The 24,283-nt window shown below is 51.2% G+C and overlaps 1 protein-coding gene across 2 annotated transcripts in view; it reads right to left on the reverse strand.

The window, feature by feature from the left end:
- The window catches only part of RIN3 (Ras and Rab interactor 3), a 168,895-nt gene extending 146,221 nt beyond the window's left edge, over positions 1-22,674 (reverse strand). The window contains exon 1 of one of the 2 annotated variants that reach the window (XM_032134717.2): positions 22,334-22,674. In XM_032134717.2, the coding sequence (XP_031990608.1) occupies positions 22,334-22,377 (44 nt within the window). In that variant the 5' untranslated portion in view covers positions 22,378-22,674. The remainder of the gene's footprint in view (positions 1-22,333) is intronic. The other variant, XM_058429493.1, reaches the window with a different exon arrangement.
- Positions 22,675-24,283: the final 1,609 nt, after the last annotated feature.

Here is a 24,283-nt window from a genome sequence, read left to right on the forward strand (position 1 = left end):
TTTACTGTGTACCATGCATTGCTGTTGCTGGTTAACGTACATGAACCAATTTAATCCTTTAAAAGGATGCTATAAGGTTACTCTGGTTATCATTCCCATCTTAGAGAGGAAGAAACAGAGACATAGTCATTAGGGCTACAGAATTAGCAAGTGGCAGAGCTGGGATATGACATGGCAGTTTCTTTCTTTCTTTTTTTTTTTTCTGAGACAGTCTTGCTCTGTCGCCAGGCTGGAGTGCAGTGGCGCCATCTCAGCTCACTGTAACCTCCACCTCCTGGGTTCAAGCGATTCTCCTGCCTCAGCCTCCAGAGTAGCTGGGACTACAAGCGCCTGCCACCATGCCTAGCTAATTTTTGTAGTTTTAGTAGAGACAGGGTTTCACCACGTTGGCCAGGATGATCTCGATCTCTTGACCTCGTGATGTGCCCACCTCGGCCTCCCAAAGTGCTGGGATTACAGATGTGAGTCACTGCTCCCGGCTGAACCCTGGCAGTTTTTTGAGTCAATAGTCTATGTTTCTAATCACTGCCAAATTCCTACTGATGAATGCTTATGATATAAACATTACACATCACAGACACACAATAGGCGAATGCAGAGATGGAAGGACAGATCTTGTCCATGGCGTGGAAGACAATACTGTCAAGCTATCAATTCTACACAAACGGTCTACAGAATCAGTGTGAGTCCAGTTAGAATCCCAAAGGTGTGTGAAAAGGCAGAGGGAGATGAAAGGAGCTGAGAAGATCCAGGCTGCACTTGAAGAGGGGGTAGGAGTTGTTCTGCAGGATATCAAGGCTTATGATAAAGCCGAAGTGATTAAGATGGCGTGGCATTAGTGCAGGGACAGACACACAGGTCAGTGGAACAGAAAAGTCCAGAAATAGAGCCACACATTTACAGTCACCTGATTTCTGCACAGCCGCAATAGTAGCACATGAGGAAAGGACAGTCTTGTCAATAAAGCGTGTTGAACAACTGGGTATCCAACTGAGGGAAAAATGAAGCCTGGTCCCTTCTTCACAACTTAAAAAATGAGTTCCAGCCTGACCAACATGGTGAAACCCGGTCTCTACTAAAAAATACAAAAAAACGTAGCCAGGTGTGGTGGCATGTGCCTGTAATCCCAGCTACTCAGAAGGCTGAGGCAGGAGAATCGCTTGAACCCAGGAGACGGAGGTTGCGGTGAGCCGAGGTCACGCCACTGAAATCCAGCCTGGGCGACAGAGCCAGACTCTGTCTAAAAAAAAAAAAAAATCAGTTCCAGGTAGACTGTGTCCTAACTTAAAGGTGGAAGGTAAAACAAAAAAGCTTCTAGAAGAAAGTAAAGAATGTCTTCATAATGCACGTGTGTGCACGCACACACCCACACCCGCCAATCTTAAAAGAAAGGACTGATAAAATTGAATGCAGTAAAACAAAGACTTCCTGTTCTTCAAGACATCATTAGGAGAATGAAAGCTTACCCGGGAGGCGGAGGCTGCAGTGAGCCAAGATCACACCACTGCACTCCAGTCTGGGCGACAGAGCGAGACCCTGTCTCAAAAAAAAAAAAAAAAAAAAAAGAGAGAAGGAAAGAAAAAAGAACGAAAGCACAAGCCCTGAGTGGGAGAAGATATTTTTACACACACACACCCAACAAAGAGCTCATAAGCACATTGTACACACCGATAAGGAAAAGACAAGACAATGAATAGGGAAATAAGCAAGAGACTTGACCCGGCACTTCTTATGGTGGATCTCCACATGGCTGTGAGCATGTGAAGATTCTCAACAGCATGAGGATCAGGGACTCGTAAATTGAACAACAAGAGCCCATCTCCACGGGTGTCACGATGGAGGCTGACACTATCAAGGCCTGGGGAGGATGCGGAAGAACCGGAGCTCTCCTATTCTGCAGGTGTGAGTGGAAACTGAAACATCTGTGGCGGTTCATCCTGAGATGAAGTGATTGCTTTCTCCTTCTTTGCACTTTTCTGTACACTCCACGTTTTACAATAAATGTGTATTATAATGACAATTAAAAAAACAGGTGAAGACTTCTGGGGGAACAATAAAAATGGGAGAATAGACACCCAGGCATGAGTCTTCCCAGATCAATGTGCTCGTCAGAGCCCCTCACATACAAGATAGCAGAAGGTGTAGGTATCTGAGAAGACCATGAAAGACCCCCTGCCTGGCTGCCCCTCGGCTGCTCTGGACAAACTCAGGGGAAGGACCTCTGTCCCTAAGGAACAAACCCATTCCAACCTCTCCTCACTTGTCCGTATACTTTCTTTTTTTCTTTTTTTTTTGAGATTGAGTCTCATTCTGTCACCCAGGCTGGAGTGCAGTGGCGCGATCTTGGCTCACTGCAACCTCTGCCTCCTGGGTTCAAGTGATTCTCCTGCCTCAGCCTCCCGAGTAGTTGGGATTACAGGTGCCTGACAACCATGCCCAGCTAATTTTTGTATTTTTAGTAGAGACGGGGTTTCACTGTGATGGCCAGGCTGGTTTCGAACTCCTGACCTTAAGTGATCCGCCCACCTCAGCCTCCCAAAGTTTTAGGATTATAGGCGTGAGCCGCCGTGCCCAGCTCCATTTACTTTCTATGAGCCTAAGTTTCCTCATCTGTAAAAAAAAAAAAAAAAAAAATGACTGACTCGAAGGATATAATTTTTTTAAATGGGGAACATCATTCTCATACCCCTAAGGCTGAGATGCTGGGCAGATCAGATACAATCATTTTGTGGAGGGGTTTTATAAACTCAAGAAGGCTATCTCTATGGATAGCCACACATATGTAAATATACATAAAACAAGCCCAAAAGAACCAAGCTGATTTCAAACATTATTTTTTGGCTGGTGGGGTTTTCCTAGCTTCTGGTCTAGCCAGTGCTATCTGATAGAATTTTGTCATTGCTGGAAATTCTCTTTACCTGTATCATCCAGTATGGTCACCACAAGCCATATGTGGTTATTAAGCACTTGAAATGAGGCTACTGCCACATTTTAAAAGAAAATTTTTATCTCCGTAAGTTTTTGGGGAACAGGTTGTATTTGGTTACCTGAGTAAGTTCTTTAGTGGTGATTTCTGATATTTTGGTGCACCCATCACCTGAGCAGTGTACACTGTACCCAATTTGTAGCCTTTTATTCCTCACTTCCCTCCCACCCTTTCCCCCAAGTCCCCAGAGTCCATTGTATTATTCTTATGCCTTTGCATCCTCATAGCTTAGTTCTCACTTAGGAGTGAGAACATACGATGTTTGGTTTTCCATTCCTGAGTTACTTCACTTAGAATAATGGTCTCCAGTTCCATCCAGGTTGCTGCGAATGCCATTAATTCACTCCTTTTTATGGCTGAGTAGTATTCCATCATATATATAGAGAAAGACCACAATTTCTTTATCTACTTGTTGACTGATGGGCATTTGGGCTGGTTCCATATTTTTGCAATTGTGAATTTTGCTGCTATAAACATGTGTGTGCAAGTATCTTTTTTGTATAATGACTTCTCTTCCTCTGGGTAGATACTCAGTAGTGGAACTGCTAGATCAAATGGTAGTTCTACTTTTAGTTCTTTAAGGAATCTGCACACTGTTTTCCATAATGGTTGTGCTACTGCCACATTTTAATTAATTTAACTTGTAAAATAGCTACATGTGACTAGTGGCTATCACACTGGACAATGCTGATCTAGACTTTTCTAAAGTTTACATCTTTTCAGCGTATATGTGAATTCATGTGGCATTTGTGGGATTTGTTTTCAAATAGAAGGAAAAAAGAAATAAAGAGGAAAATTATATGCGTGTTGAGTGTTAGTACCTTTGGCCACCACCCTGTTTGGAAAGTTCTTCTGGAAAGCAAATCCAGTCCTGTGCCATCTGTTGCAGTGTTTGCCGGCCCCTCCTCCTGGGAGCTTTCACGGGAGGCTGGGACATGTCAAGGCCACTTCCTGGACCAGGTCTTTGCCTGAGATGAGCCTCCTGAGTCTCATCCCCTCCAAGCTCCCTAGCCTTCAAGAGCCTCCCAGCTCCCATGCCCACTTCCCTTCGGCTGCCTTCTCCTGCCCAGGGATGGACCAGGCTGGGAAAATGAGCAAGAGGGCAGGAGGCTCAGACAGCTCTGAGGAGACCACCCCTCCTCTAAGAGTACCTGCAACCTGTGGCAGCCCACACATTCCACTGTGGCCCCGTGACTCCCGCCTCTGTCCTGCCTGCTGCTTACTCAGCAGTTCCTCATCATCTGGGGTTGAGTGGGGGACATTAGGGAGGAGACGGCAGCCTCCCCCTCCCCTGCTGAGGCTGAGGAGGGAGAGGGAGAGGGGAGGAGTTGCACCATGGTAGACACGACTTCCCCCAGAAGGAGAAACAAGGAGCCTGGGTGCCCTGCCTTCCACTCTGAGGCTGGCCTTTCAGTGTCTAAAATGAGATGACCCCATAGGATTAGTTGTGAGGACCAGAAGGACTAAGGCATCTGGAGCTTAACAATGGCTCAATAAAGAGTGGCTGTGGACATTACTCATCCTGGGCAGCTCTGGGTGGTACAGAAAACACTGTATCCTGAAAAGTTAGCTGGGGTCTATTCTAGCCTGTTGCTGTTAGCTTGCTGTGTGACCTTAAGCAAGTCTCCCTCCCTCTCTAAGCCTAGGTTCTCTTAGCAGTAAGATAAGAGAAGGGAGTCACGCCTGTAATCCCAGCACTTTGGGAGGCCAAAGCAGGTGGATCACTTAAGGTCAAGAGTTCAAGAATAGCCCAGCCAACATGGTGAAACCTCGTCTCTACTAAAAATACAAAAATGAGCCTGGCATTGTGGCATGCGCCTGTAGTCCCATCTACTCAGGAGGCTGAGGCAGGAGAATTGCTTGAACCCAGGAGGCAGAGGTTGCAGTGAGCCGAGATCACGCCACTGCACTCCAGCCTGGGAAACAGAGTGAGACTCAGGCTCAAAAAAAAAGATAAGAGAAGGGAGACTTGCCTCCACTTACTTCTTCACGGGCTTACTGGGGGGAGGGGTTTAAAATAACTAGAGGGGGCGGGAGTTGTGCTTTGGCAGAGTGAACCACTGTTTCTACACTAGGGAGGAGGTCAGAACGCACTGCAGGTTCTCCATAGCTGCCCTTTCACAGGCACTGCCAGTGTCATGAGGGTGCAGGCCAAGGACAGCAGCCCTGACACGCAGGAAACTACATCAGCGTCACATTGCTTCCACCCCCTGGTGACACTGAGTCACCCTGCAACCCACCTAACAGTTGCTGTGACCACATTTCCTCTGCTGGGGAATAAGCGTGTCATGTGCCCACCCCAGGCCGACTACAGTCCTGACGCTTCTTGACAGGGGCCGCCTGCCAGGCCCAGGCGCCCTTGCAAAGCCAAGTAGATTCAGCACCCCCAGCTAGAAATTCCACCACCAGGTTTTTGTTCCCTGTTAACATATATGTCCACCTGCCCCCATCAGATTTTAAAGCATGCAAAGTCCCTTGTGCTAAGGCATGAAGTCACTGTGGGTGAGTTTTCAAGAGTGAGAGGTTAGAGGAAGCTGAGGACACTGGCTGTCATAGACTGAATGTTCGTGTCCCCTGAAAGGATCGGATTTCAACATATACATTTTTCAGGGACACAGACCTTCCACCTATGACAGGGCTTGGTGTCTAGTGACTGGACCTCGCCAGACACAGAATCTGCTGCTGCCTTTATCTTGGACTTCTCAGCCTCCAGAGCCACTGTTTGTAAGCCACCCCATCTGGGTTATTTTGTTACAGTAGCCCAAGCTGACGAAGACACTGGTGAATTTACTTTGGGGACAATAGGGAGGCAATGAGGAGGTAAGATGCTGTAAGGAGGAGTCCTGAGGCATGACAGGCACACCCATCTCACCCAGGTTACAATGACCCCCAAAGACTCCAAGGACAGTGACTATAGGGTGGGTCTTTGCCAGCAGATGACGAAAGAGACTGGTGGGTGGGGCTGGATGCACCTTTCTGCGCCTCCCAGGTTCTTCACCTGGGTTGTCCACATACAACCAACTTGGGGAGAGGATGGGGAGGTCATCCCCCCAGTGGGGCTTGGAAGGTTGCAGAGGTTCCAGCAGCATCCCTTCCAGGATCCAGGCACACGTGGATGTAGAAAAGGCAGTAGGGCCCCAGAACCTTGGGATAGAGCATGGAGATGCAGGGAGTTCAGGGGCTAGGGCAGAGGCTCTGGACTCAGAGAAACCTGGGTTCAGGTGGCTGTATCCACTGAGAAGTGGCCACAGCTCTGCTATTGCTAAGAGCTTTGATCAAGTCATTTGCTGTGCCTCAGTTTCCTCGCCTGTAAACTGGGCATTGTAGTCTCAGCCTCAGGAGGCTGTGACTATTAACTGATAAACAAAACAAAACAAAACAAAACAAAAACTTTACCCTGAGTAAATGCTCAAGACATAATCACTGAGATTATTAGTGTCAAATCTGTGAAAGTCAAAAAGCCCTGCTTTTTATTTGCCTTGATTGATACACTACTCCCTACAAGAGTCTTTCTGTTAGAAGCACAGAAAATAAAATATTAGCATTGACCACTACCTTTCTTGGAAACTGTCCTTTCCAACCCTTCAATGTCACTGAAGGTGAGAGGGGACCAAGGCCCCAAGACTGGAGGGATAGTGCATATCCCAAGGATTTGTGCATTTTCAGGAAAGACCATAGCTAAGATGGGGCACTTCTCAACCCAGAGGCATGAGCTGCTGATGGTAGAAGTGTGCACAGTGCAGGGGAGAGGTTAGGGGCAGATTTATCTACACGAGGTAGATATAGTTGATTCTCATCATTCATTGTGGTTTTGTTTTGTAAAGTCACTATGAACACTGAGCAAATACTGAATCGTTGCTCCTAGGGGAAATACAAAGTTAGGTTCCTGCAAGCCTCTGGTCACAACATTTTTATCAACCAATCAATACATAACCTTGTTTTATGTGTGTCTCTGTTGAAGGGCGCCTTATTAAATATATAATCTTGATTCATTGACACTGAACTCACAGCAACGGAACTAACTCATGCCTGAATAAAGCTTATCTAACACACGTATTTTCTCTGTAAGGCACATCACAGCCTTCTTGTACTTAGGAACACAAGGCAGCCCTTGAACACTATGCTTCAGAGCCTAAAAAGTGAAACCACCAAAAAAAGCATGAAAATGAGAAAACATGACACAAAATAGACCTCGACAAGGACACTTGTTTGCAGCACGGGAGCTGAAGCAAAACAGTGTCGCCCTGTTCAACCTCAGCTGGGAATGTGCCCGTCAGACAACTCGAATATTTCATCACTCTGCCTCTGTCCTTGAATGGCTTCAAAAGTGTTGATCTGGGGCTTACAAATGCATTTTAGCAAGGAGGCTGATCTGCAAATACAGAATCTGTGAACAATGAGAATTGACTGTAAGCATCCCTTTTTTAGGCTGGTATCAATCATAGCCAACCTGGACATGAACCCTATCTCAGAGCAGGGGGATCTCCACCAGCCGGCCTGGATTCTGGGGGCTGCTGTAGCATTTGAACCGGGACCCACTATACCTCCCTCCTTGGAGCCCAGGCCAGGCACCAGCTCAGGTCAGGCACCAGCTCACCGTGGGCCGTGTAGCTCAGAGGCTGCTGAGCCATCACCTCTGTCAGCTTCCATCAGAGGCAGAGGACAAATTTGGGAGGAAAAGGGGCTATTTGTGGCAGCTGCATGGGGTTCCTCCGCGAACTGCTCACCGACGCCTCTCCCCATCATGTCATGCACACATCATGAAGCCGTACATTTTCGTGCCTACTGCGAAGTGCCTACGGTGCGGGGCTGCTGTGCTACACACTGCTCACACTCCACCTGGGACACAGTGCAGCCCTGTATCTCCACACTGCGTGAATGGAAGAAGCAATGATCAGAGAGTTCTCACAGTAAGCAAGGGCAGACCTGGCTCTGGGGACCTGCCCCCCAGTTCCCAGATGATCATGCCGTCCACAACCCCACGGGGTCACAAGAGGCAGTGCAAACTGTGAGTGGAGTGGACAAGGAGGGGGGAACCGGGGCCCTTCAGAAGAACATGGAAACAACGCCTACTACATTCTTGACTCTGTTCTAGGTCTTTACATGTGTCCACTCATGTAATACACAGCAACTCTGAATTAGAGGCTGTCATTTTACAGATAAGGAAACTGAGGCAGAGAGTGGAACGTGAACCCCAGCAGTTTGCTCCAGGGCTCACAGCCCTGACCACCACACCATACTATTCTACCACTCAATGTCCACATGTCCAGACAGCTACACTCAGCCACGATGGCCATCTCCCTGGGAGGGAGGAGGTGGGAGGGAATAAAGGCGGCCTCCCAGCCCCAACAGGGCACACCCATCTCCCGCCAGGCTCCATTCACTCAGCCTCCTCAGTACACTCCAGTGAGCCCTCCTGTCCCTGAGCCCACCTTTCCCCTCCTTGACGCCGAGGCCTTAGTCCAGGCACCAGCCCTGACCTGGACCCCCCAGCAGCCCCCTTCCACGCCCCTCTCCCTGAGCTGCCCCCACATCCTTCTTCACATAGCAGCCCAAATGCAAGCCTGCCCGCGTGGCTCCACTATGAAAAAATCTACATGCAAACATTTGTTAGTGCCTGTATTTGTCATCGCCCAAAACTGGAAACCACCCAAACAGGCCTGAGCGGGGAAGGGATAAACACACTGGTAGATCCACACAATGAAATATTCTCAGCGACCATTCACAGGACGTTCTCGAAACGGCAGAACGTAGGGATGAAGCAGAAATGAGGGGGTCTGGGGAGGAAGAGTCCCTGACTACAAAAGGGCCCAGGGGGCTTTTGGAGGGTGATGGAATTTTCTGTCCTAATTGCAGTGGCAGTTGCATGGCTGTTTGTCAAAACGTGCAGAAATGTACACTAAAGAGAGTGACTTTTACTCCATGTAAATTATAGTTTGTTACAGCTCCCATCACATCCCCTCAAAAGATATAGTCCTATAGCACCCCAGAAAGTGACCTTATTTGGAAATAGGTTTGTTGCAGATGTAACGCTAAGACGAGGTCCTACTGGAGTAAGCTGGGCCCTAAATCCAAAACGACTGATGTCCTTATAAGAAAGGGAGAAATGGCTGGGTGCAGTGGCTCACGCCTGTAATCCCAGCACTTTGGGAGGCTGAGATGGACGGATCATGAGGTCAGGAGATGTTGCCTGACCATGATCCAGCCCTGGGACAGAAAATTGTCTCAAAAAAAAAAAAAAAAAAAAATGGGAGAAACACAGACAAGTGACAATGGAGGCTGAGAATGGAGAGGTACAGCCACGAGCCAAGGGACCCCAGGGATTGCCTGGGCCACCAGAAGCTTGAAGGATCCTCCCAGAAGGCCTTTGGAGGGAGAATGGCTGTAATTCGATTTCAGACTTCTGGCCTCCAAGGCTTTGAGAGAATAAATTTATATTGTTTTAAGCCACCCAGTTTGTGGCACTTTGTTATGGTAGTCCCAGGAAACTGAGGCACAGCTCAGTTTTAATTAATTTATTTATGAGACAGAGTCTTGCTCTGTCACCAGCCTGGAGTGCAGTGGCACCATCTTGGCTCACTGCAACCTCTGCCTCCCAGGTTCAAGCGATTCTCCTGCCTTAGCCTCCCGAGTAGCTGGAACTACAGGCACACGCCACCACGCCCAGCTAATTTTTGTATTTTTAGTAGAGACAGGGTTTCACCATGTTGGCCAGGATGGTCTCCACCTCTTGACCTCAGGATCCACCCGTCTCGGCCTCCCAAAGTGCTGGAATTACAGGCTTGAGCCACTGCGCCCGGCCCATTTATTTTTTTTGAGACAGGGTCTCACTCTGTCACTCAGGCTGGAGTGCAGTGACGTGTTCTCAGCTCACTGCAACCTCTGCCTCCTGAGCTCAACTGATCCTCCGGCATCAGCTTCCCAAGTAGCTGGGACTACAGGCATGCACCACCATGCCCAGCTAATTTTCAAAAAATTTTTAGTAGAGACAGGGTTTTGCCATATTGCCCAGGCTGGTCTCGAACTCCTGAGCTCAAGTGATCCACCTGCCTCGGCCTCCCAAAGTGATGGGATTACAGGCGTGAACCACCTCGCCCAGGCAATAGCTCAGTTTTTTAAATGGGGGAAAAATTCCTGCCTACAGTCTCCATTGCCCTCAGGATACGGCCCAAGAGCCTCTGTGATCTGGTCCCCTCTCCTGTCCATCCAGCAGATTGTCAATGACAGGCACATGGAGCCTGCAGCAGCTCCTCCACCCCCACCACGAGTTTACCTGGGAAACTCCCAGGCATGGCTTTGCGTGGCTCTCATGCCGCAGGAAAAGTTTCCCCAGATGCCACCCCAGTCTGAGCAGGATGCCCTTCAGCCAGCCGGGGACCCCCGGCACTCCATAGGACCATCCTGCACCCTGTGGCCACAGCACTGCATATCACTCCTGTGTCCCCACAAGACCGAGGGTCCCTGGGACAAGGACGAGTGATCACATCCTGGCTGGCGCAGTGCCGTGCAGGCCACAGCGGGGCTCCAGGGCATGTCGCTGCCTGGAAGTCTATGGCTGAGGGGAATTTGGGGGCTTTGGCACCTCCCCAACACTGTGGCCGACCCTGCCCTGTTTCTGTGGCTGGATCCTCTCCCTGGGCTGCCCACCCTGTTTCTCAGATGTTCACAGCTCACAGTCCCCTCCACCCTGGCAGGCCTCCCAGCGGGCCCCATTCCCTCTTCCCAGAGGCCCTCCGTCCTGAGCAATTCCCCTTCACCGCTCTCTTTGGCATCAACCCACCATATATTAACTCAGCAAACACTTACCGAGCCCCGCACCAGATCCTCCTTCCCTCCCCTTAAACTCTCGCTCAGCACCAGTGTTCTTGGTGGAGCATTCTGTGCCCTATATGGTGCTGACCTGGTAATACCAACCCCACACCCTGCCAGGAAGAGCCACTGTCCCTGCTGGCAGGAGCTTACAGTCTAGTGGGGCGACAGACACAACGAGCTGCCACAGGCATCAGGGGCGAGCGCCCAGCGTGCTGCCGCCTCTTCTGGTGGCTGGGGTCCTTGGTAGCCTGTAGGGTGCCTCTGCATAAATTAGAAGAGGGTGCTCCTTGCTGCCCATGGGTGCAGGCCAACCCCCACCCCACCCCCATACACACCTACCATGACACAAAGCTTGGCAAGAGAATGAAATTTCAGCCCCTACCCAGCTTTGCCTCAGCCAGGAACACGTGAGCAGTAAACAACCTGTGCAACGGTGTACAGCGGCCCTACAGGCCTCACACAGCCTGGGAGGCTTCTTGCCAAGAGGTAGAGGTGGGGCACTTGCACTTAGGCCCAGAGGCAGGAAAGAGCTCAGCCCCTTCCAGAGGCTATAGAGGGAAGCAGCTAGTGAAGGCAGATGTGCCCACATTCCATCTCTAGGGCCTCGTGCCATGGAGTGGCCTGGGTGCCGCACAGAGCCTTGGAGACAGCCTTGGTTGGAGACAGCCCACAGGTCTGGAGACCTTGGGGAAACCACTTCCCCTCTCTGAGCCACCAATTCATCTGTAAGCAGGGGCTGGATGAAGAGTTTCCAGAGTGACACGAAGCTCTGACACCTGAGGACTGCAGAGCTAGGGCTGGGGCGGCCTTGCCCCGTGGAAACAAGACCCTCACTGTCCTTCAGGCCACTTCAATGGGCTCTGGCCCAGCTCCTTCAGACAGCCCACCCAGCTAAATCCCAGGCCATTCTTGGGGCCTCTTATGTCCCAGGAGTGGTCTTAGGCTGTTGTTGAGCAGCTCCAGGCAGGCTCTTACAGGCTCAGAACAGGGCTGTGCTGTCCCTGGAAAGGGGAATTCAAGTCCCAGCCATTTCAGGACAAACCTTTCCCAAGGCTGGGCAAAGAGGTGAAGTGGCCACCGAAGACTCCCAGTGGCGAGTGGTCAGCACAAACCCAGCTTGACACTCAGCAAATGCCAAGATACGGCCCAAGAGACCCCAAGACTGTCTCAACGAAGAGACGGTGAATGAATGAGTGACAGCAGCAACCGGCAAGAACGCAGGCATTGTTGAGACTGGGCCCCGGGTCTTTATTTTAGTTTAGTTTTTTGGATAAAGACAGGATCTCACTCTGTCACCCAGGCCGAAGTACAGTGGTGTGATCATAGCTCACTGTAACCTCGAACACCAGGGCTCAAGTGATCCCCCTGCCTCAGCCTCCCAAGTAGCTGTGACTACAAGTGCACACCACCATGCCCAGCTCATTTATAAAATTTTTTGTAGAGACGGGGTCTTGCTGTATTGCCCAGTCTGGTCTTGAATTCCTGGCCTCAAGAGGTCCTCCCACCTCAGCCTCCCAAAGCACTGGGATTACAGGCATGAGCCACTGCACCTGGTCTCCAGGCCTTTCTTGTGCTGGTGTGGCGGGGACACCAACTCTCAGGAGGAGCTGGAGAACACTGGCACGGGGAGGGTTAACCTAGGTGAGTTCTCAGCCTAAAGCACAGAACTGAGGCTGGGGGAAGAGGCATGGCTGCCTTGATCAGCAAACCTAGCCCTGTCAAAGCACAAGGATTTGAGGGTCAGAAACACAAACCAGAATAAACAGTCTAAAGCTTCTGGCAAAATCTAAAACTCATAAACACTTAATATGAAAAAAAAAGTTTGCAATCTAGTCCTTGAAACAAGAGCCTTAGTGGGTGCAAAGCTGCCTCTCCTCTCTCCCCTCTCTTCCTCCTTCTTACCTCCACTAGGAAATGGTGACTTACAGGTCACCCTGCAAAGCAGCTGAGTACTTCGGGCATATAATCTGGTGCTACGTGACAGAGATAGAAAGCTCTCTGTCTTCATTAGAACTAAGCTTGTAAGTGATAGAAAATCTAAAATAAGAAATTAAAACAAGATAGTATGGCCGGGCACGGTGGCTCACGCCTGTAATCCCAGCACTTTGGGAGGCTGGGATGGGTGGATCACCTGAGGATAGGAGTTAAAGACCAGCCTGGCCAACACGGTGAAACCCCCGTCTCTACTAAAAAATACAAAAACTAGCTAGCCAAGAGTGGTGGCAGGCACCTGTAATCCCAGCTACTCGGGAGGCTGAGGAAGGAGAATCGCTTGAACCCAGGAGGCAGAGGTTGCAGTGAGCCGAGATCGCCACTGCACTCCAGCCTGGGTGACAAGAGCAAAACTACATCTCAAAAATAAAATAAAATAAAACAAACAAACCAACAAGATAGTATGTATTCCTCTCATAAAAAAACTGGTAAGCAGTCTGTAGCTGGGATGATGGTCTAACATGTTTGGGACCTTTACTATAATATATTGTTGTTCTATCCTGCATAGCTTCTATGCTTAAGTTTGCCTCAGAGTCCAAGATGGCTGCTTCAACTCCAGCCATCACATCTGTATTTCAGGCAACAGGAGAGAGGAAATGAGAGAAGGACACCCCCCTTAAGGGGTTCTCCAAGCAAATTATACTCCCCACTTATATCTCACTGTCCTGAACTTAGTCATATGGCCACACCTAGCTGCAAGAAAATTGGGAAATGTTCAGCTAAAACTTACACCCAGCAAAAATTCAGGGGCCAATCAGCAGGCTCTGCTTCACTCTTGGACTCAAAGGCTCCAGGATGGTGACAGATCTCAAGGAAATGGTCCCTAAACCCTAGACCCACGGAAGTTTTCAGGAGCTTCATTTAAAACAGAGGGGACTTGGAAAGAAGTCAAGATAGGCACATGAAATAATTCTGACCATTAAAATGATGACACCATCGAAGATGGCAGGTAGGCAACATAGGTCCACAACACAGCACATAGGAATGTGTACCAGAGGTAACACTCAGTGAAAAAAGAACACAAGTTAACACATACTTGCACCGGGTGATAAAAATGTTTGCTGCTTTAAATTTCCCTATTTTGTGCATGTCTGTGTATGAACTTTTAAAGTCTGTAATACATTTTTTGGAAAATCAATAGCACGTGCACACACACACACACCACATACATACAGGTAAGAGCCCCCCACCAGTCTCACAACCCAAAAAGACAAGAACATCATCATCTCAGGTAACCCTGGCAACAAAAGCAGGCGATAGAGATTGACTTTTGCCTAACAGAGGAGGGAGAAGGTGCTGTGGCAGGTTCCGTTTCAGTGTCTTGCCCGGAAGAACAGAACTGTGGTCTTAACCACCATGGTAAAAGTCAAACTTGCCCACCCATAGCCAAGGGGGCCCCAACCACCTTTCCAGGCCCATCACACACGGAATCTTCTCCCTGCCCCCACCCCAGATTCTTAGGGCTCCCACACACAACTTGTCCTTTCCCACTCGGTGCGTTTCTCCTATCTGCAATACGCTTCTCTGCATAAGCTTGATTTCAGTGGTTAAAATCCTACGTATCTTTCAAGATCCGATTCAAATGCCACCTCTGTCAGGGAGTGCTCCCTACTCACTCTGCACAGCCAACTGTAACAGAATTTTGGCAGCTTTTTATATAGTACCTTGTGCTTTAAATACGCACATATTTCTCTTATTTTCTATGTTAGTCCATTTTGCCTCACTATAAAGGAATACCTGAGGCTGGGTAATTTATAAAGAAAAGAGGTTTATTTTGGCTCATGGTTCTGCAGACTGTATGAGAAGTATGGTGCCAGCATCTACTCCTGGTGAGGCCTCAGGAAGCCTCCAATCATGGTGAAGGGGAAGGGGGAGCAGGTATGTCACATGGTGAGAAAGGCAGCAAGAGGGAGAGAGCAGGGAGGTGCCAGGCTCTTTTAAACAACCAGATCTTGTGTGAACTGAGAACTCACTCATTACCGTGAGGATGGCACCAAGTCATTCATGATGGATCTGCCCCCATGACCCTAACACCTCCCACCAGGCCCCATCTCCAACACTGGGGATCACATTTCAACAGAGATTTGGAGGGGATGAACATCCAAATCAAATCATTTTCCTTAGTAAACTGGAAACTCCTAGGTGTTCAGGTGCTCAGTAAATAGACAGATTGATGGATGGAAGGGTAGGTGGGTAGGTGGATGGATGGATGGATAGATAAATGGATGGATAGAAGGGTGGGAGGGTGGATAGGTCGATGGGTGGATAGGTAGATGGATGGATGGATGGATGAAGGGTGGGTTGGTGGGTGGATCGATGGATGGGTGGATAAGTAGATGGATAGATGGATGGATGGTGAATAGAATGGATAGGTGGATGTCTGGATGATGATTAGGAGGATGGGTGAAGATAAATGAGAAGACATCCATTGTGAGAAGAGTCCTTGAATATATTTTAGATGGATGCTCTGTCAAAAATGTCAAGAATAGAAAGAAGCAACAATAATAAATGCTGTCACCAGGTGCCATCGGTAGAGAGATAAGTCCTTGCTTTGAACTGCAACATCCCCAGAGAGATTTACATTACCAATCTCTGACAGTGACTGAGATTAAGGAAGCTGGGAACACAGAGGTTAGGGGAAAAGGTCCCTGGTGACTTCTTTCTTGACAGCTTGTTCCCTTTAGCCAGAGATCATCAGATTGTGAATTTCAGATGCAAAGCCCTTTATTTCTTCAGTCCGTGAAGATGGGTGAAGAAGCACACTTATTGACTCACAGAACAATTTAGTTCTGGGAAACTTTGGAGGAGGGGAAGGCTTCTCTGCTACTATTGGGGTGCCCTCTGTCCACCCCTCTCTCCAGCTTATCTTTCAGAAAACAGGCTTTCGCATCAGTCCCTGACACCCCATGTTAAATGTCAGTCGGGAGGTAGGGTGGCACATCTCTTAACTAGGGAATAAAAAGTTCTCAGCTTTGCTAAAGATCCCAGAGTCAGTAGCAAAATGGGGGGCACCTTCACAGGGGGGTATCCTCTAGGAGAGCCCCCCTAGGGCAGCCCATCGAGGATGGGCTCAAAGGCTCCACTCCCACCCCCCTCTACTGAAATCCTTGCTTCCCTACGGCTCCAGGCCTGTGTGTAGAGCCAGGCTCTGGGGCTCTCTCAGTTCCAGAAGGTGGGGATGCAAGCACAATTACCCCATAGGATGTGGCCTAAGTGTGTGCAGTCACGTCACATACAGACAACAGGCCTTGACCACAACCACGGCCTAGGCCATTTCTGCTAAAAAGAGAACCGACATTTCATTGCAGCCTCGTTCATTCCATTAAACACGTACTGGTTGAGGTGGGGGCACCCCTGGGTATTACTGAGGTCAAATTGGGGCAGGGGGTTCTGCGGCCATGTTCAAAGCTTCTGACCATCAGCACTGTTTCTGCTTTGGGGGCAGTCCTTCCAACCCCTACCCCTGTGGAGAGGAGACATGCCAAGGCTGCACAGAGGCCCTACTGGCAGGAGAGTAGAGGAGAGGACACAGTGGTGGCTTCCAGACTCTTGTATAAATGCTGACACCACACAGATAATAATGCCTTCCCACTGCCCAGTGAACGCCAGGCTGAGGGAAGGCCTTCCATGTACCCATCACTCCTCTCTTCTCCATCAAGGCCACGCTGGCAGGAGGGAGGGACTGGCTTCACTGTACTACACTGTGTATGGGGAGGGAGACACAGCATCACTGCCACCCCCACCTGCACAGGGACACATTGGCTATCTCTGGGCAGCCCTGGGCAGGGAGACCGAGGCCTGGCAGAGAGCTCCCTCCCTCAGCCTGGACACCTGTCTCATCCTCCCTTGGTAGGGCCGCCCCTCAGACTCCAAACCTGACAGAGGCAGGCTTCACAGACGACCTTTAAACAGCCAGGCCCCCCACCCCCAGCTGCCTGTGATCTCCTCAGCACCTCCATAGCTCCCACAGTTGATGGCCAGGCAGGCTCCACCTCACCAGCCCAGCCACCCTCAAGAGGCTACTCCAGCCACGCCACGGCTCCCCGCCTGAGAAACCTTCTCAGTTCACTGTCCACTTGGCAAGAAGCCATGGGTCCTGCCCCAAAGTGGGCTCCCAAAACCAAATGTACTTTTTTCAAGACTAGGTTTTTCAAAATAAAACCACAGCAATAACAAAAAGAAAAAGAAAAACCATTTCCTTTCAGGTAGCTTGGTCAGGGTAATGAGCCAAAAGTCTCCTGGACGGGTCTTTGTTTCTTGTGAAAGTGCCTGCATGTTCCAGACTGTTCCATGGGCCACTTCAGCTCCAATGGGCACTTCGATCCCCCGAACGCTATTAATCTAGGACACCAGCTTCCGCTGCCTGCTAGCTGGTAACTCGGGGAGCCGACTGTCAGAGCGAGCAGGGACCTTGAGAGCATGGAGTTCTTTTCTCAGATGGGAAAATGAGGTCCAGAGAGAAGGGAGCGGCTTCCTAGAATAAAATCCTAAAATACTAGAGGAGACAGGACCCCAGATTCTCTAGCCCTACTGATGACCTACAACACGCAAGTCCCCACACCTCCTCCAAACCAGCAAAGGACAGTTCTGCCTAAGAAAAGACATGTTGGCAGCCATGGCTGACGCTGATGCTGACACACACACACACACACACACACACACACACACCCCACCGACACACACACACGCACACAGGCCACCCTTATTTTCCTAGTTTCTCAGTGGTCCAGAAACCCGCATTTGGGACCCACTGACGCCCCAGGAATCCCCCAAGTCTGTACACCAAGCTATTCTCCATTCTTCCGGCTGAGACACAGTATCCAGGGCTGGCCTCTCCTTCCCCCATCCTTTCTCCCTGACAAGTATCAGGAGCACAGCTGGGGAGGATAAAATTAGGGGAGTTGGGGCCAAGCAGGGTCCCTACTCAATTGCCTGGGTGGCCTCCGCTTTCCAGACTTGGAAGGAGTGTGGTAGCCTTGTGGTGGGGGTCACCAGCTGCTGCAGAATGGAGTTGGGCTCCTAGCTCCCAAGCCCTGGGTCTCCCCCTACTTAGCCCCACCCTTTGATCTAGGCCACCTTGTAAACACTTCCAGAAATTCAGGGGCTCCAGGGACACAAAAGAAAAGGCTGTGCAGACTTCAATCAGTGTATCATTGGCCTCAAGCATTTATTGAGTGCCAAGTGCATGTAGGACACAAGGATATGGAACTAAAAGACCTGGCCCCTTTCTTTGGAAGTTTGTAACTGAAGTAGGAAGTCATGATGTTAAAGAGGTTTTGGCTTCTTTCAAATTGCTAGGCAAACAAGCCGTTCATGTGAAAAAGGCTATGAATATTCAAAAAGGAGGAATCTCTGTGAGCTGGCATGGATAGAAGGCTACATGGAAGAGATGAACCCTGTAAAAAGGGCAGAAAGAACCTCATGGGCAAAGGTACAAGACCACAGACAAGCTCTGCACATTGGGGAGGACAGAAGACGTGAAGCTGTGCATTGGCTTCCAGCAGGGCTGGGCTGGGGTAAGGAGGGCAGGACTTTCTTGAGGGACCTTTCAAATAGGACAGCATGTCACCTGAGGGCAATTAGGGGGCTGTTGGGGGACACACCGCTTTCCCTGCCTGGCCTGAGAGTCCCTCTAGCTTGATTGGCAACAACCAAACCACCAGAAGGGCCCATTGTGGGGTAGGATGGAGGAGAGATCCAGTTTGGAAAAGTCATTAAAGTTGTGATTTTCATCTTTGGCTCCAATCTTGGGGGAAAAACATCCATGTTTCAGACACTCCTGGCGGGCAGGAGAAGTTCGACTTCCTGGTTCTCAGAATAAATGCTGGTTCGGGGCAATAGTTGTATCAACAGGACATTCTGGAGTTGGCCATCAGAGCAGCACCAACCAATTACCCAATAACAAGATGATAACGCATGGCCCCCCACTCTCTTCTAGAGGTTACTCCCGAATAGGATCAGATAGCTGGGGGCCAACAGGAAGTTAAGGGGCCTTGGGTGTCATTTGCCCCATGTTAAGGCTCTTTCTGAACACACAGATGCCCCCAATCCCCTAGATGACCCAGGCCCCAAGGATGGGGTTCTGCGGGCAGCCCCCTTTATACTTTTGCCCCTCTTCTGTAATTCTCTCCCCAGCCAAAATTTGTCTTCCGTTTCCTCAACCCCTGTTATCTGATAACAGTCACTTTGTAAAGCAACGTGTGTCATGTACTTCTGGGTTTTGAAGGGTGCACTCCCTGCCCCACAAGCCCTTCCACCACACTTTCCCACCTCCCAAGCCTTTGCTCAGGCACTCCCCTCCTCCGAGCTGCCTCCCCTCTTTCTTGCTGCCCACCCAACTGTGCTCACTCATCACTGCCTAGATGACACAGCTTGCCATGTCTTGCCATGACAGGTGGAATCTTCCAGGGGGTCACAGAGACAGAGTTTGTGGCCATCTGTCACCCATTCTTTCCCTGTCTCTGCTCTGGCAAGGGACTGGGAGGCACCACAGACCACCTCAGACTTCAGGAGGAGTCCTAAGGGAGCTCCAGGGAGGCCTAAGGGGATGGTGAAGGGTCTGGGTGTCCTCCTTCAAATATCACGCCTCTCTCTGCTTCCAGCTGAGATCAATTCCTGGTAGGTTTCCAGTTTTGATTTCTGTATCTCCTGGGTTAAAATGCGGGTGCCCTGTGGCATTTCAAGCTTTTCACACTTGCCGCTTCAGTGAAGATCACGGATCAGGGACCCAGGGCCAGGATAGAGGGGCACCAAGAGGGTAGGGGAGATGAGGAGGGCCTCAGGGATAAATGTGCTGTGACTCCTTCATCCCAAGGGGACCCTGCACCCCCAGCCCCTTGCACTCCCAGCTGCTTCTCAGAGGATGTACTGGGGCTTCTCGGGGTGGGGGGCAGGAGGGCAGGCTTGAGCTGGTGAGGTGACCCTTTGCTCCTGTGCATTGGAGCCTCTGTCAGGATCTGGAAAGGGCTAGGTCTCCTAGCTAAGTGTCAGTCAGGACCTCCAGGGAACATTAGCTCCTTGAATCCAGGAAGCCAAGGTCCAGGGACAGAGCTGGAGCTGCGAGCTCACACCCTGAATCCATCACTGGCCCTGCTCTAGGTGGGCCCCACCCAGAAGAGCCCCCTATCTCAGCCTGGAGTGGTTAAGGGGCTCCTCTTCAGGGCTCCAGCAGGACCCTTGTATTAGATCAGGCCAAGGCTCAGGAGACATGAGTTCCACCACCTCCCCCAATACCAGGGAACCCATTTCCCCTTTCTGGGTTTCTGGTTCCTCATTGTTAAATTAGGGGATTGATCAGATCAAGGACAGCCACATTTTTTTCCAGCAGTGGAATCCTTTTCCAAATGAAATCTTAAGCAGACCTTTAATATAGCAAAGATGCGAAAAGGTGACTGGTCTACTTGCCATGGTGGGGCTGCATGGGGGTGCCTGCTAGGTCTCTCCCTACCTCCTGAAAGCTACTGGCCTGAGTGGACTCTGAGAACCCACTCTCAGCAGACTCCACACAGTTCGGCATCTGTCCCTGATGAACTGGACCCTGGGCAGACAGAGCCCCACCAGAGTCATCCTCCACTCCTCTCTCCCTCCAATCCATCAGCAAATCCTCTACCCTTCGAAGTACTTCCAACCCAAAAGGTCCTCCAAAACAAAGCCATGTTTTTAGCAACAAACCAATATTCATACAGTGCTAGAATGTACCAAGCACAGTTCTAAGCAGGCCTGAAGGGATGCGTTTCCCCTAAGCTGCCTGGGGCAGTTACTTAGCTATGAACTCAGCCAATTCACGAAACAATTCTATGTGGTGTGTGTTGCTAGTACCCCCAGTTTACAGGTGAGGCAGGGGCCAGGTCATTTGTCTAAGGTTACACAGTTGGCAAATGGAGGGATCATACCCAACAAATGATAATAGTGGCGATAATTATGATTAAGGGTTTACCATATAGGCTAATGTATTCAACTCTATGTATTTAGTCCTCAAAACAACTCTAAGGGGTGGTTACTATTATTTATCATTTTACTGATAAGTGAACTGAGATAGAGAGTTTAAGTAAACGACCCAGTAATGAACAAAAAAAGACAAGAGGAAGTAGGTCACAGTAGGTCATCTCTGGGGAAAATGAGAAGCCGGTGAGGCCCGCGCCCTGGCCCCTCACCTCCCCTTCCTCCCCGAGAAACTCCTCTCCGGCTTCACCCTGCCATCTTGGGTGTGGCAGATACTTGCAAGTGGGTGTGAGGGTGAGGGGGCTCTTCCCCAACGAATTCCCAGTTCCTCCCACCGGATGGCATTTGTCTTTGCAGAGGTCGCTTTCCAGAGAATAAAACCAGTATCCAGAATTTCCGGGCTGGCAGGAAGGAGGGAGAAGGGAAGGGAGACGTTCAGATCTAGATGAGCTTAAGGCCCCCTCCCAGCTGAGTGAGAGCCAGTCACCTCCAGCTGTCCCCCAGTTCAGGACTGCACAAGATGGCCCCAACTCTCCTGTTTCACAGAGCAGAGAACTGAGGGCCTGGGAGATGAGGTCACACCGCCAAGCCAGGGAGCCGCAGGGTGTCCATCAGAGAAGTAGGCCCGGGACTTTTAAACCAAAAAGCTGGGAATGGCCTCCCCAGACGCGCTCCTGGGCGCCCAGAAATAGGCTTTCCCCGGGAATCCGCCTGCGACCGGGCGTCTCTACAACACCTGAAGCTTCTCAGGACGCCCCCTGAGCTGGGCAAGGCGAGAGGACTTTCTCCCAGAGCCCAGCCCCGAGCTATACCCGAGCTCGCGAGGTGGGGCTGGGGGCGACAAGGAGGCGGAGCGGGGACTTAGACACCGGGGACTCCTCTCCAAGTCAGTTCCCAAACCATTCGGCGTCATGCATTCCACGCTGCACCTTCTCCCTCGGGATCCCACAGCCCGCGCGCAGCCCGTGCGCCCTGGACCCTACCCAAGCACCAGGCTCGGCCAGGACCGGTCCGAAGGTCACCGTCTACGGCCAGGACAGAGGGGCGGGGGGGAAAGGGCCCAGTGGACCCTCGGTCCAGGAGGGCCGGTCAGCTGTTGGGCCGCGGGCACCCAAAGTTGAGGGCGTCCGGGTCTCCGACCCTACGCCCGGCGGGGCTCCAGTGCCCGAGGGCGCGCGCTGGGACTCGCAGAGCAGCGGGTGCAGCAGGCTGGCGGGGCTGGGACCACGAGTTTGTTTGCAAAGTTCAGGCGGGGCAGAAGCCGGGGAGGGGGCCGCGTCCACGCGGGCAGCCCCGGCTCTGACAGGTAGAGACGCACTCCCTCTTAATCCGTCCGCCAGCAGCCTAAAGTGTGCACTGGGTTCCCAGTGAAATGCCTGGCCTTGAAAGTTTAGCCAACGTCAGGTCCAGCGGAGTCACCAGGGCCGCCCCCTGCCCCGCAGAACCGGGATCTGGCCTCGGCCACGGTGGGGGTCCCGTCTCAGCCCGACAACCCCGAGGTCACGCTCCCGGAGGACTCTCGGGGACAAGAAGTGGAGTGGGGCAGCCAGGACGGGGGCCGTGGGGATCGCGAGGGAGGAGGGGGCGGCCGGCCGGACTTACCCCGTGGGGTCCCCGCGCGCTGGCGCCCCGGCGTGTCGGATCATGCCGCCGGCAGCTCTGGGACGGGGAACGGAGGCGCTCAGGCGCCGGGCCGCGCGGAACGCGGAGTCCCGGGCGTCCGCATGTCCCTGGCTCTGGCCCTCGGGAAGGGCCAGGCCGCCGCTGCCGCCGCGCTCTGGGGCGTTCGCTCCCTTCTACTTCCTGTATCGGAGCGAGCGGGGCTTTCAGGAAGAGGCTGGCCTTGGTGGTCAAGGGCTTTTTTGTCAAAAGCCATTCGGCAGCGGCTCGCGGCCCGAAGCCCCCTGGGGCACACGGAGGCCCGGGCGGCCGCGCCCCCGGGGCCGGGCCTGGGGGCGGGAGGTGCTGAGGCCAAGGCGCCTCACGGGCGCCCAACCTCTGGGTGCCGCCTCCGCAGGCTGGGGCTGGGGCTGGGGCGCGGGAGGCCCGCGGGGCTTCGGAGAGGGAAACTTAGAGAAAAGTCTTCCACTTGGCTTGGGGCCGCAGGGGAAGGAAGACGCCCTCCGCTTGTGCCGGCGCCGACCGCGGGCCGGCAGGTGGGGAGGCCCAGAGCTGGCGGGGAGTTCGTCCCACTGGGAGCCACAGCCTTGCCCGAGGGAGCCTCGAAATCGTTCAAGGGCAACCTCAGACCACAGCCAGGGCGCCTCCTCCACATTCCTGACAGCTGTGCACGCCGCCTCCTCTTGGATGCTTCCCGTGACAAGGAGCTCACTCCTCAACAAGGCGGACTGCTAGTCCATCAAGCCTGGCATCTAATTCACCTGTGCCGGGTACCGCAGATGGAGAACGCCGAACAGCTTACACAAATGCAAGACCCACAGCAACCCCAGGTGGGACCGTGAGGCCTCTCTTCTAAGTGCCTGGGTGTTCAAAATTGCCTCCGGAGCCCAGTCTTTTCCCAGAGCATTTCCCAGAGTGACTGAGCAGGACTGGACCCTATTAGGTCACCTCAGTCTCATGCAGGATTTCTTTACCTGGCCACTACTGACATTTGGGGCCGGCTAATGCTTTGTTATTGGGGCTGCCTTCAAAACTGCAGGAGGTTTAACGCTATCCGTGGCCTCTCCATGATCCATAAATACCCATAGCATCAGCCTCTCTCTGTAACGACCAGAAATGTCTCTAGATATCACAACTGTCCTCTGGGGGCAAAATCGTCCAGGTCTAATATCATCATTTTAGAGATAAGGAAACTGAGGCTTAGAGAGTGGAGGTGACTTGCTCAAGGCCATATGGCAAGTGGGGACCAGACAGGACTGAGCCCAGGGCTCTGGTGAAAGGATCCCCAGGCCTCTCTGCCCTGCTGCTCTCCCCTCACACCCTCCTCCTCCATCTTCCCTGGATTTCCACCAAATCAGCCTATCAGAAGTTAGAAAGAAAAGAATTCACATCTGAGCACACGCAAAAAGTCCAGCCTCCCCCCGGGATGTAAAATGGTGCAGCCACTTTGGAAAAGAGTCTAGCAGTTCCTCAAAAAGTTAAACATCAAGATAAGCATGTGGCCCAGTAATTGCATTCCTAGTTATGTAGCCAAGAAAAATGAAAACATGTTCACGCAAAAACTTATACGTGAGTGTTCATGTATAAGTTTATCATAGTATGTACTATATATAGTATATAATACTACTATAAAGAGTAGTATTGTTCATACTAGCCAAAAGGTGGAAACAATCTAACATCATCAGTTGACAAATGGATAAACACAATGTGATACATCCATACAGTGGAATATTATTATGCCATGGAAAGGAATGAAGTACTGGCACATGCTACACCATGCATAAACCTCAAAAGCATTATGCTCCGTGAAAGAAGCTAGTCACGAAGGACCACATTCCATTTATATGAAATGTCCAGTATAGGCAAGTCCAGAGAGACAGAAAGTACTCTAGTGGTTGTCAGAATCTTGGGGAAGAAAAGAAAATGAGGAAT

This window comes from Hylobates moloch, unplaced genomic scaffold (genome assembly GCF_009828535.3).
Source record: "Hylobates moloch isolate HMO894 unplaced genomic scaffold, HMol_V3 SCAFFOLD_16, whole genome shotgun sequence".
In the NCBI taxonomy this organism is placed as follows: Eukaryota; Metazoa; Chordata; class Mammalia; order Primates; family Hylobatidae; genus Hylobates; species Hylobates moloch.